This window comes from Limulus polyphemus, unplaced genomic scaffold, assembly GCF_000517525.1.
Source record: "Limulus polyphemus unplaced genomic scaffold, Limulus_polyphemus-2.1.2 Scaffold1254, whole genome shotgun sequence".
Lineage (NCBI taxonomy): Eukaryota > Metazoa > Arthropoda > Merostomata > Xiphosura > Limulidae > Limulus > Limulus polyphemus.
The window spans coordinates 120931-135812 of record NW_013666864.1 but is presented as its reverse complement, the minus strand read 5'-3'; the positions used below and the strand labels follow the sequence as shown (position 1 = coordinate 135812).

The window sequence follows — 14882 nt, the reverse complement described above, 5'->3', positions numbered from 1 at the left end:
ACATAGAATAAATATTGTCAGAGTTTGAAACGTGAGAAGTTATAATATCATTAATTTAAACGTCCAGCTGTTTCAGAATGTTTGTTACCGAGAATACAATTAATTAACACGGTTTATTATAGATGTCACTGTTCCGCGCTAATCAAACGCCTTTGTCAACGTACGTGCATCTGTCAATTTTTAAATAGATTGATAATATATGTTTACGTTATGTTGCGCTAAGTTAACCGATGAGTTGGGGTTCATAGGTTGTCTATAGAAGCGGAAAATATACGGGTTTACGATCATGACTCGATAAAGTTTATTCATGGGGATCGCAGGTTGGCCCTATGGTAGAGCTCTGGATGAGCTGGGGGGGGGGGGCTCGTTCGAATCCGTATGATGCCACAAAGTATTCTCAGCGCTTTAGGGGTCGTATTTGCATTATAAGAGGTTTGGCTAAGTCCTACAATTCGATCTGACATGAGTAGCTTTACGCGAAATACAACAAACACAGAAACTACTGATTTAACTTTTACCAAATATCAGCATTCCATAAATATTTACAAACCACGAAATATCCAATAACAAAATGTGGGTTAAATTGGGCCTATATTGATTCAACCTTGGTCTACTAACTGCTTTATGTGTCTATAGTCGTTTATACAACGTTATGAGCAAAAAGAAACACTGGCCCAACGTAATGGTTCAACATCTACTTGTTATCTGACATGAAACAAACTAAAATGATATCTGTCTAGGAACGAGGTAAAGAGGGTATGGTTCGTAAACCTCCCAGTCAATCGTCGCATACCTCAAGTAAATGTAGGATGTAATTGTTATTCATACAGAGACATACCGATAACGTCGTCTGAAACAGAGCCTATTGATTTATATGCACTCGGACCGATGAAACAGACGCTGAGAAACAGTCTACCTCGTACTCTAGATAGATTATGGAGAGTGAACAAGGCAAAGGTGTGTGCTTTGGACTTGACAACCTTACGACGGCAAAGCCTTTCTTAATGGAAACTACGCAGCGGGGATATGATTAAAAAAAAACGGTCATCTGGTAGAGCATGACTAGAAGTGGTGACATATACTGTAACGACGGGGTGAGGTTCCGATATTGTTTTAATATAACGTATTCAACCTCTATATAAGACAATATAAGTTACTCATCATTATTATTATTATGGGATTCCGTAGGAGTAAGGAGACCTGCGGCGTGCACTTTTGCGTTGTGTGTTATGGCTGAAATGATCCTTTGGGATATAGATAGAAATGGCTCTCCCGAGTACATTTAAACTGTTTATTGTGACAATAAAGATAAACGTTATGTGTTTACTTATTATATATTCAACAATGCTTCAATGCATCGTTAAAAGTCGTTTAGTTTTTATCAACCCTGCTTATCCAGCTTCCTTTTCTTCGTTTTACCAGACAGTGTTCAGTTCTAAATATCCTGAAGCTTAAGGTTACTAGCGAGCAAACAATTGCTCCATTTGACCGTAAACTCACGCTCGTTATACTTAATGCAAGTCATTCTTATTAGAAAAAAAGAGTTCTATGACTAACGTTCTTAATTCTTTACTAAATGACATTTGGAAACGATAGGTATTCAAGCACAAAAGTAGGGTATATAAGATGAAAGTGGTAATAAAGATATTTGTTTTAACATAATTAAAATGTTTTTGTTTCAGACAGTACTGTTGACCAGATATATATATAACCCTACTTTTGTGTCTATTTCTTTTATACATATATATATATAATATAAGATGAAAGTGGTAATAAAGATATTTGTTTTAACATAATTAAAATGTTTTTGTTTCAGACAGTACTGTTGACCAGATATATATATATATATATGTACAAAAGAAATAGACACAAAAGTAGGGTATATAAGATGAAAGTGGTAATAAAGATATTTGTTTTAACATAATTAAAATGTTTTTGTTTCAGACAGTACTGTTGACCAGATATATATATATATATATGTACAAAAGAAATAGACACAAAAGTAGGGTATATAAGATGAAAGTGGTAATAAAGATATTTGTTTTAACATAATTAAAATGTTTTTGTTTCAGACAGTACTGTTGACCAGATATATATATATATATATATGTATAAAAGAAATAGATTTATATTTTATGGCGTGATGAAAAAAATATAGTTTTAACAAATTAATTAAGTAATATATTTAAAAAGTATACAATTTTTTCCCGGAAATATTTTTTGTAATTAAAATGATAATACACATTTAGAGTGTAATATATTCTTTGTAACAAAATTCACCTCGAATATTTTAATGCTAATATATGAAGTGATTACTTAACTCAAGTTTACCAGCGTAGTTTATTTGCGTGAGAATCGTGTTCAGTGGTATTCGTTATATATATTCTAAGTTCTAATATCGAACCTGGAAAGTTTATATTTTTAGTAATCTAAACAGACTGAGTATTGAGTGTTATTGAAAAACAGAAATCTTTATAGTTAAAAGCATTATTGACTCATTCAGAGTGGAGTAAAATAAGTTGAATTATTGTTGACTCATTTAAATTGGAGTAAGACAAGCTGAAATATTGTGAACTGAAGTAAGACAAGACGATGTATTGTTGTCTCATTTAAAATGGAGTAAAATGAGTTGAATTATTGTTGCTTCATTTAAAGTGGAGTAAGACAAACTGAAATATTGTGAACTGAAGTAAGACAAGACGAATTATTGTTGCCTCATTTAAAATGGAGTAAGACATACTGAAATATTGTGAACTGAAGTAAGACAAGACGAATGTATTGTTGACTCATTTAAAATGGAGTAAAATGAGTTGAATTATTGTTGATTCATTTAAAGTGGAGTAAGACAAACTGAAATATTGTGAATTGAAGTAAGACAAGACGAAGTATTGTTGACTCATTTAAAACGTTATTTACACATTACATGTTTCAATAAAATCATAAAAAGCACTTTCCGATTTCTAACGATTGAATTTTGGCAACGTTTTAATGGCACATTTTTGAATAATAAAGAATATAATAAACCTTAATTCGTTTATAGCTGTGTGCGAATAAAAATCTATGCGTTCCAAAGTGAAAGTTGACTCTCACATTTATCGTGAGTTGTGTAGGTAGAGTAGCTAAGCTAGGCTTAGAAGGCTGCGATACGAAGTCCATACGGCCTCTGAATGGCTAGGACTAAAACAATTTCATAGGTAGGAATACAGGCCATGTGGTTAACCTCCGTACAGTGAGTCTTCGGCTTGTTTCATTCCAGTTTAAATGAGTCGACAATACTTCGGTTTGTCTCACTATAATCTAAATGAGTCAATAATACTTCATCTTGTCTTACTTCAGTTCACAATATTTCAGTATGTCTTACTCCATTTTAAATGAGTCAATAATACTTCGTCTTGTCTTACTTCAGTTCACAATATTTCAGTATGTCTTACTCCATTTTAAATGAGTCAACAATACTTCGTTTTGTCTTAATTCAGTTCACGATATTTCAGTTTGTCTTACTCCACTTTAAATGAGTCAACAATACTTCGTTTTGTCTTAATTCAGTTCACGATATTTCAGTTTGTCTTACTCCACCAAAGTTAGAGAAACAAAACATTAACTGTATCATTTAACATAACCAGATGAAACAATGTTACCCATAAAAACGAATAGTCCGTTTTTTCCCCTTTTTTATGAAATGAAAGAAGTTAGGTATAACTTAACTATACGTGAAAAATAACAATAATAGCGCTTACTACAACTTGTTTAATTACTTGTTGTTGTTTTTTTTATCTGAAAAGGGGGGCATAAACGGTATTTTTAAAAATTTGTTTATGTTTTGCTCGCTACAATTTATAGGCCTGAACCTGTTTTAGTTTGTTTGTAATTAAGCCCAAAGCTATACAATGGGCTATCTGTGCCCCTCACGGGTATCGAAACCCGGATTCGAGCATTGTAAGTCCGCAGACATTCCGCTGTGCCACGGGGGGGGGGGGGTGTTTTAGTTGATAATGTATTGTTTTGTCATTTTTTATAACAATAATCAGTTAACTTCTGAAATTTCAAATCTTTCAATCCAATAGTTTAATTAGTCAAACATTTAAAGAGATGAATAAATGATTTTTTCCCCCAGATATTTAAATCTATATACCTCTCAGAAACGAGAGTGTATTCTAAACAGCTGTGGGGTAGATAGGGCACTGAATTGATTATAAACCTTCTCCGAGTGTACGTGGATCAGTAATGAAAAATGATAGAACGTATTTGATGTTTACATCCATAATAGTGTTTCGCATTTAATGATAGTGTTTCGCATGTAAAGTTATTTGTTCATGGATTACTTCGTTCCACGAAGAAAGAACAGGTTAAAATTCGATCTATTCCAGAACATGGATTGGTTGTTCGGTTGGTTAATTAAGAGCAAAGCTACATTGGGTCATCTTCTGTGTCTACCGCGGGGAGTCGAACTCCGGATTTTAGCGTTGTAAGTCCGTAAACTTACCGCTGTCCAGAACATAGAAAGGAAAAGAAAAACCAACGCGTATCGTTATTATACAGCGTTGCTGGGGGTAATTTATTTACCAGATAAAATAAAAAAATCATAAAAGAACAGTGGCACGAGAAATAGTACTAGACGAAACCAATCAGACATTCGAACAAGTTTCATTTCAATACAATATATCTTTCACACGTCTCAGAATTAAGCCTACCATCTTATAATGCTTCGTAGTTTTGTCTCCAACGAGGCCATGCGCCAATTTGTTTTGGACGTGTAAACGTTTATTGACCCTCGGAAATTGCAATAATAGATAATAAGCTGTGAACAACATAAAGGTCATGCAAAATAAAGTCTGGAAAAGATCAGAAAGAAAGTGAGTACAGCCATTATAGCGTTAAAATATAATATTATGTGCTTTGGTTCGACGTTAATTTACATTTTACTCGCGGTTCATTACCTTATCAGACGCGTATTACCAGACGTACAAGTCAATACCCTATAGTCCTTACGACAGAGTTAAAAACATTATAATTACTTTTGTTATACATCTCTTTCAAAGTTCCATTAAAGTCTGCATACAGATGAAGTATGTTGAAAAGATAGGAAACATTTATGCTTACTGTTTCCGAAATAGAATATAATAATCAACACTAATAGATGTTTCACTTATCGCATGGTTTATAGCCTTCTTCTAAGATTGGTTTTCTCCCTTCTTATTTCAATACATAAGATATATATATATATATATAAATACTAGACGTACTTTCCGCAGTGTCCCTGAAAGAGTTCTGTTTCAAGAGTAAATAAAACCAAAATTAAGAGTAACACATATCTTTATTTCTTGCTTTTGAAATTCGTATGTCACGCTGTGTTGTATGTAGCCTATGAGGGCATAATTATTCTCGTGATTCATGGGATGCACACGTTCTACTGACGTCACGACAGTACAAATTGCAACGTTAAGCGTCCCTTATGTGACGTCATTAATTCCACAATTTCAGATTTTTACCAAATTTATTTCCTCCGGAAGCGGGTCGAACGCCATCTGGAGGAGTTACCTGTTTTAACCCCTTGCACAACAATGCAGTTTGGTCTGATAATAAATTACTCTTTCCTTGTGGAATTATAGTCTGATAACAAATTACTATTTTCTTGTGGAATTATGGTCTGATAATAAATTACTCTTTCCTTGTGGAATTGTGGTCTGATAATAAATTACTCTTTCCTTGTGGAATTATGGTCTGATAATAAATTATTTTCTTAAACTTACTATAATATTTGTTTTTATTATTGAAATTAAGCGTATTCTGAGTTTTAGTACATTGACAAAAACGACAATTAAACTAGCACGATATTAATCACAATAATTCACAAATGTTTTTATTTGTCTTTCTAGGTTTTGAATGTTTCAAAAAAAGATTTACTTGAAGCCATGGGAGTGAGTTTTATCTCTTTTATAAGACAGTATGGATACGATCAGCTTTTGTCCGTTCTTGGCCGTCATATGAGGGACTTTCTAAATGGTTTAGACAATCTTCACGAATACCTGAAATTCAGCTATCCAAAGATTAACGCGCCTTCTTTTTTTTGTGAGAACGAAAGTCCCACTGGACTGACCCTTCACTACCGTAGCTCCCGTCGCGGATACCTGTGGTATACGGTAGGACAGATAAGAGAAGTCGGCCGCCATTTCTACAACACAGACGTTGCGATCGAAGTGCTAAAACAGGAGACATTGTTGAATAGTGTACATGTCACGATGCGACTTTCCTTTGACAATACAGCCTTTCAGTTAGAACAACAACAGAAACAAGTAAACAGAGTGGACCACTTCATGCTCCCGATTAAATTCAGTTTGTTTATGGATATATTTCCCTTTTCAATCATTTTCGACAAGGATCTTTTTATTACACAAACAGGGAATAGCTTGCGGTACGTCATGCCGTTTTTGGTAGGTCATAAACTACTGGACGTGTTTGAACTCACCCGGCCATTAATTCAATTTTCTTGGTTTTCGGTAAGTTTTTTTTTTTTCATATTCCTATGAAATCACTAATCTCGTTATGTTATTATAAATTAACCGTATTTAAATCACTAATCTCGTTATGTTATTATAAATTAACCGTATTTTTAACACTTAAAATAATTTAAGTTACTCTTCTATTCGTGTATTTTTGTACAAAACTTTTTAATATTTGATCTAGAAAATGTTTATTTTTGATCTAAAAAAACCCCTACTAATACCATTCCAGGTGTCGCTGTTATATATTGTAAATACAAAGCTTCTGCAGTCATGCTAATAATAAATCAGAGAAAAGATTCAGTCTTATTGAAATTAGAATTGTTTGAATGGTGCTGATGGTAATTGTAACTGTTTGAATGGTACTGATGATAATTGTAACTGTTTGGATGGTATAATGATAATTGTAACTGTTTGAATGGTACTGATGATGGTTGTAAATATTGGAATGGTACTGATGATTGTTGTAACTGTTTGAACGGTACTGATGATTGTTGTAACTGTTTGAATGGTACTGATGATTTTTGTAACTGTTTGAATGGTATGATGATAATTGTAACTGTTTGAATGGTACTGATGATTGTTGTAACTGTTTGAATGGTACTAATAGATCTGGTAAATGTTTGAACGGTACTGATGATTGTTGTAACTGTTTGAATGGTATGATGATAATTGTAACTGTTTGAATGGTACTGATGGTTGTTGTAAATATTGGAATGGTACTGATGATTGTTGTAATTGTTTGAGTGGTACTGATGGATGTTGTAACTGTTTGAATGATACTGATGATTGTTGTAACTTTTTGAACGGCGCTCATGATTGTTGTAACTGTTTGAATAGCACTAATGATTGTTGTAATTGTTTGAGTGGTACTGATGGATGTTGTAACTGTTTGAACGGTACTGATGATTGTTGTAACTGTTTGAATGGTACTGATAATTGTTGTAATATTTTGAGTGGTACTGATGGATGTTATAACTGTTTGAATGGTATGATGATTGTTGTAATTGTTTAATAGTACTGATGATTGTTGTAACTGTTTTAATGGTACTAATGATTGCTGTAATTGTTTTAATAGTACTGATGATTGTTGTAACTGTTTGAATTGTACTGTTGATTGTTGTAATTGTTTTAATAGTGCTGATGATTGTTGTAACTGTTTGAATGGTACTGATGATTGTTGTAATTGTTTTAATAGTACTGATGATTGTTGTAACTGTTTGAATGGTACTCATGGATGTTTAACTGTTTGAATGGCATGATGACTGTTGTAACTGTTTGAATGGTACTTATGGATGTTTAACTGTTTGAATGGCATGATGATTGTTGTAACTGTTTGAGTGGTGCTGGTGGATGTTGAAGATGTTTGAATGGTATTGATGATTGTTGTTAATATTGGAATGGTACTGATGATTGTTGTTAATATTGGAATGGTACTGATGATTGTTGTAATTGTTTGAGTGGTACTGATGGATGTTGTAACTGTTTGAACGGTACTGATGATTGTTGTAATTGTTTTAATAGTACTGATGATTGTTGTAACTATTTGAATGGTACTAATGATTGTTGTAATTGTTTTAATAGTACTGATGATTGTTGTAACTGTTTGAATGGTACTGTTGATTGTTGTAATTGTTTTAATAGTGCTGATGGATGTTATAACTGTTTGAATGGTACTGATGATTGTTGTAACTGTTTGAATGGTACTGATGATTGTTGTAAATGTTTGAGTGGTGCTGGTGGATGTTGAAGATGTTTGAATGGTATTGATGATTGTTGTAACTGTCTGAATGGTACTAGTGATTATTTTTATTAAACTACATTGTTAACAGTTCTAGATGCAACAAAGAATAACTGTAATTCAAACCTATATTTATTAAGTTAATTTAGAATATATATATAAATAACTTTCCCCGACAACCAGCAATATTTCTGGTGCATGTTTTTCAAGTAACCTACCTTCTGCATTAGTTCAACTAAACAAACGATGTTGTAAATGTTTAGTTAGTTGTACCAATACGGCAAATAGCGCAACAATCATGTCTTGTTTTCTGTGTGCCAAAGCGTAGTTAGCAATGTGCCAACGAAAATCGCATTAAAGGATTTTACCAATTTTCTTCTGTCATAATAAAAGCATCCGGAAAGGTTAATAATTTACAGTGTTCGCGAGTTTGGTCAAGACTAGATTTTTACTGTATTTTGAAGTAAAACTCTGGTTATTTTTGTGGGTTTTAATAATACCCTCACACACATAAAATATTGGAAGTATGAGCTCTACTAATATTTAAGTGCACGGAACCTGAATTTTGGGTCAAGAAGAAAGTACCATATCTACAAATTAATCTTTAAACGAATTTGTTTCGTTTCAATAACATATTTAATGGCTTATTTGGAAATTACTGTAAAAATAGGTAGAATCTGTCTGTAAAGATATTAAGGTATGAAACTATATATTCGATAAGATCTTTTCGTAATTCAGTTAATCAAAGTAACTTTCCTGAAGGTTTTACCTTCCTGAAATAAAGCATAATATCAAATTTGAAGTAGGTTTAGTGATATCAATGTGCCCCACCCCCAGTGGCCCAGCGGTATGTCTGCGGACTTACAACGCTAGAATCCGGGTTTCGATACCCGTGGTGGCGGAGCACAGAAATCCCATTGTGTAGCTTTGTGCTTAAACAGTTTGTTTGTAATCAAGCACAAAGCTACACAATGGGAGCTAGAGGTCACATTTCAACTATGGTAAATAACCTTTATTAGATTCAAAAATAGGTACGTTGATATCAGTTTGTTTGTAAAGGTCACATTTCAACGATAGTAAATAACCTTTATTAGATTCAAAAATAGGTACGTTGATATCAAACTTTAGTAAATAACCTTTATTAGATTCAAAAATAGGTACGTTGGTATCAGTTTGTTTGTAATCAAGCACAAAGCTACACAATGGGAGCTAGTATCAACGTACCTATTTTTGAATCTAATAAAGGTTATTTACTATAGTTGAAATGTGACCTCTAGCTCAAAAGATAGATTAACTTTAAATTGCACTCGCCCCAAATATACAATTTGTACGAAGCTTTATCATAAATTTAACGAAATATTAACTTCATGTATCACAACAGTATACCTTATCACACATAACACGCCACTGTAGGCAAGTTTAAACAATATTGCGTAGCGAAGCAGGATATTTCCATATCTAATATCGTCACTACCAACAAAGGCGAGTGAGTGGAACGTTTTGCCTTACTGGATATAATCACCCCAATACCCCTGGGGATTTGACTTTAGCATGCTATTAAGCCTACATTGACTATCTGTGTGATGAGATAAGCACAGTAGAAGAACCAAAGAACCACAAAACACTATATAAAAGTAACCGTTTTGGTAACTGAATAGACTAAGGATGCTGATACTCCTACACAAAGAAATATTTAACAAATTAAAGATTTTCTTTAGCAAAGCATTAGCGAGATGGCGTTAGTGCTTAAAGACATTTAGAGTAATTTCCAGTATATTCTACTCGTCTTTCTGTATTTTTCAATGCGTTTTTTTTTCTTTATAATTATACGAGTATTAAAAAAAATCCTAATATCACAAAAATACGACTATTTTTAATTAGTTATGCTACGCACAATACACTTAAATAAAGTATTCATAAAAATATAAAGATATCTTAAAATCAATATCGAACAGATGAATGGCTATTTGATCATTTGTAAGGTGAAATTAGTGGTGATCAAGTAAATAAAGTTCCAATCTGCGGGTTCGAATCCCCCATCACCGAACGTGTTTGCCCTATCAGCAGTAGGTGCGTTTTATGGGATGGTCACTATTCGTTGGTAAAAGAGTAGTTCAAGAGTTGGCGGTGGGTGGTGTTCACTAGCTGCCTTCCCTCTAGCTTAATTAGGAACGGATAGCGGAGATAACTCTCGTGTAGCTTAACGCGAAATTAAAAACAAAACAAGTAAATAACTTTTTGATCCACGTTGCCATCTGGTGATTGTGAATAAGAACCACTGAAAACTGCTTATGATCAATATCAACTATTTTAGCCTAACTGTACTCAATGAAGCTAATATCATTAGCAGTTATAGTTCTCAGCTAGTTACAGTATAGGTTTTTTAACTTACGTTAGATTAATATGTTTCATTTTATTAACACACTGAAACAATTCCAGTTTTAGCTCAATAATTAATATAGATAATCTTCCTTTTGATTAATCTTCAGAGTATTTGAGTTACGACTGAACATCAAACTAGAACGGATGTACCAGATTTAGCTCAATAATTAATATAGATGATTTTCCTTTTGCTCAACATTTAGAATATTTAAAGTTTGTTTGTTTGTTTGTTTTGAATTTCGCGCAAAGCTACACGAGGGCTATCTGCGCTAGCCGTCCCTAATTTAGCAGTGTAAGACTAGAGGGAAAGCAGCTAGTCATCACCACCCACCGCCAACTCTTGGGCAACTCTTTTACCAACGAATAGTGGGATTGACCGTCACATTATATGCCCTCACGGCTGAAAGGGCGAGCATGTTTGGTGTGACAGGGATTCGAACCTCAGATTACGAGTCGAGCGACTTAACCACCTGGCCATGCCGGGCCTAGAATATTTAAAGTTTAATTGATCACATCCGTTCTAGTTTGATGTTAAGTCGTGACTCAAATATTGTCCTGAATGAGTAGCCAAAGATCAAACGTATACCTTGTACGTCAAGTCAATATTCAAACACAGACCCAAGATATTGAGCAGAAACTAAAATAGTACACCGAAAGTTGACTCAAAATAGATGAGTTCACACATAATGTAATACTCTATATTTGAAACCAAAGCTCAAAGAAATATTCTGAATATTCGGCAAACTCAAAAATTATCTTAAAATTTAAGATAATTCACTATGATATATATATATGTGTGTGTGTATAATTGAACCAATAAAGAAAAAAACATATTAAGTTAAAACTAAAAGGAATACTCTAACTTCAGAGCAAATCCCTAAAAGCTTTTATTTTGTTATTGAGCCAATGAGAAAAGGACAGAAAGTCTTACGCAATAAATACCGTTTGAATTGTTCATATTTTATGTTTCCCAGATACTGGACCATACCAACAACATATTCGAATTAAAATCTCTGGAGCTGGTTCGACCTCAAAAGAACAATAGTGATGATACCAGTTATCATATTCCAGGAAGTTGTTCCAGTCTGGAAGTTCGTGATCAGGATTATGAGTTGTGTAGGTTTTATTACAGTGTTTAAAAAAATGATATTTTGAAATATTAAACGTTACTAGTTTCCGGATATTTAATGTTTCAGTCTTTCTTAATCAATAATTAACCTCAAATATTAACATTTTCAGGAAAAATATAAAACTTGAAAGATATTAACTTCCCAGACTTCTAAAATGGATTGTATAATTGGTAATAATAATAATAATCTCTGTTAATTCTATTAAATTAATATTGGCCGATATAATGTCTTCAGAGGTATATGCTTACTGACTATAAATTTACAAAGTTCTTATGTTTTGGAAAGGCCTGGCATAGCCAGGTGGTTAGGGATCTCGACTCGCAATCTGCGGGTCGCGGGTTCGCATTCTTCTCCCATCAAACATGCTCACCCTTTCAGCCGTGGGGGCGTTATAATGTAACGGTCAATCCCACTATTAATGACTAGCTGCCTTCCCTCTAGTCTTACACTGCTAAATTTCCTGAATTTCTGCTTTAAATTGCAAAGTATTCGTTATATAAATCTAGGAGCTCTTAAAATTCTGGTTCCCCCTGCAGTTGAAGATCCACTCTGGTCGTGCTCCTAAAATGTGGATTACCAAAAATTCTGGTTCCCCCCGCAGTTGAAGATTCACTCTGGTCGTGCTCCTAAAACGTGGATTACCGCAGTTGTAGGCTCACTGTGGCCGTGCTCGAAGAATGTAGGTCCCCTTCCAGTTTAAGGCTCACTATTACCATGCCTGGTAATAGTATCTGAATAACGCACGAAGGCAACTAGACGAGTAGATTATTAATTCATGAACTATGATAGAAGATTTAATCAATAGTTTTAAAGTGTTCCTGGAAATTGTAGCCTACAGTAGCGTGTGTATTCTAAGTGTATAAATCAGTCGGTAAGATGAATGATTTATTTGGCTCTGTTCCCCCCCCCCCATTCCAGATCCCGAAGATAAACTATTGCACTTGAAAGGACAAATGTTGCACATGGAAGAATGGAAGAACATAGTATTCCTTGGAACACCTGTGTAAGTAACAGTTTTCTGAATTTTATATATATAATGCTACATGTCTGACTGATACGCTCGCATGCAAGGTTTTTGGCATGCCATTTTAAATGAAGATATTCTAATTACACAGTACAAGTTTAAATAAACAATTAGTAGTAGAAGATTTATTTTTTGTAATAATGGTTTCGTGCTTTCTTTTCATAATATAATATATATATAAAGGATCCAACTTATCTAAGCGTATTCTACTGATTTTGTGTGTTTTCGTTTTATATAAATCATGGTTCTTTTGATCTTCATGTTCTATAAAAACGTTTCATCAAAAAGTTGAAAACGTGAAGCAAATTCATAAATGCCAGAAGCATTTGTTTTGTTTTTTAAACATAGAAAACGATCTAACGCATCTTCTGCATATTGTATAGAAAGTCCATTAAAACTTGAAAGTATACGTGTAGAAAAAAATACGGTGTACCACAAGAAAAAAAATGTTTTATAGTTGTCTTTCGTAAAGTACTTTTTTGTTGTCTCAGTTGTTGTGGAATGTGCCACTGTCTGCGCAGTGAAGTGTAGATTTTCTTGTCAACTCACTGTGCAGTTAAACATTTGAAAAGAAATTACCATTTCATGCTTATGTAAAAGGCACTCGTATGATACCTTATGCCCAGAACGTGACGTTGGAAACAGCAGATGAGAGACGAGAATGAAGGAAATACGAAACCTCACGAAATGTACATTTCCAGAGAATATTGCATTGTACATACGCCTCACGAATATGATATAATAACTTATTAATCAATATATCCGAGACAAAAAAAAAGGTTTACGACTGTATTTATGTCCGTAATCTTAATGTTGTTTATTTAGTTATTTATAGTCAAATATACTGCGTTATATATATATTTTAGAAAATATTAATTCTCAAGAAAATGAAACATAATAAACTCATTACCAGTAATGTGAACAACAATAAATGTTTTAAATCTCAACAATTTTCCCCTAGGCTTAATTTTGGTTCCCACTGTTATCCATATAACGACAATGTTTTCATTATTTCAACTTTCTAATCAAACATGGTTAAGGCGCTCTATTCGCAATCTGCGGGTCACAGGTTCGAATCCCCTTCACCGAACATGCTCGCCCTTTTAGCTGTAGGAGCGTTATATTTATGACGGTCACTCCAGTTATGCGTTGGTACAAGAGTAGCCTAAGAGTTGGCGGTGTGTGGTATTGACTAATTGCCTTCCCTCTAGTTTATCACTAATAAATTAGGGACGGCTATCGCAGATAGCCTTGAGTAGCTTTACGATAAATTCAAAACAGAAGTGCTAATAGAAAATAAGATAGAAGCCGGAACCAGGGGGCAAGTGGCCCAAATAATTACATTGGAGCCATAATATTATTTCCACTACCCAAATATATTGCTGCCAACAATTTTTATTTAGTCTTTATCTATGCACTGGGCGTATACAAAACCAATTTTGAAATGTGCACGACGAAGCGAACATGTGCAAAAATGCGATTTTGTAGTACACAACAAACGATTTTGTTTGTATTTTCATGTTCTTCTATGTACAATACAGCACTTGTTATTATGTGAAATTATTGAATAATATTTAAAGTGTTTTTATTGAACGTCAGACAATCTTTATTCATTTCAGACTGTCCTCCTCACCCCCACCCACCGACGTTTGGACGTTTAAATATAAATAGGAAATAATAATAATAATGATAATATTGTAAGAAAATGCCACCTGTTGGTGGATAGAATGTTCTATTTTGTAAGCAATGTAAAGCTTTATTTTAATTTTTAAATCACTCGTACATAGTATCCCAAAAGTAACACATTATTAGAGTAATTATAATACCAGAAACTCAAGAATGGACAAAAAAAAAAGCGACACGAGTTACGTTAATGCTTTAGTGAAAACTCTAATTAATAGGGCTCTAAAATTGTACAGAAAATTATAATTTTTCTTTTTTAATCTGCATACATATTATAAATTCAACTTCTGTATGTTGAAAATATAATTACTTTATCAACGGCTGTTGAAAGGTGAGTTATGTTATTTTTCTTATGTTCAGGATATAATTACCTCGTCAACGGTTGTTGAAAGGTGAGATATGTTATTTTTCTTATGTTCGGG

The 14882-nt window shown here is 33.5% G+C and overlaps 1 protein-coding gene across 1 annotated transcript in view; it reads left to right on the top strand.

The window, feature by feature from the left end:
- LOC106462795 (soluble guanylate cyclase 88E-like) overlaps positions 1 to 14882 on the top strand; it is a 66956-nt gene that overhangs the window by 22505 nt on the left and 29569 nt on the right. The window contains exons 2-4 of the mRNA XM_022390139.1: positions 5877 to 6497; positions 11598 to 11739; positions 12672 to 12756. Coding sequence (XP_022245847.1) covers positions 5877 to 6497; positions 11598 to 11739; positions 12672 to 12756 — 848 coding nt within the window. The remainder of the gene's footprint in view (positions 1 to 5876; positions 6498 to 11597; positions 11740 to 12671; positions 12757 to 14882) is intronic.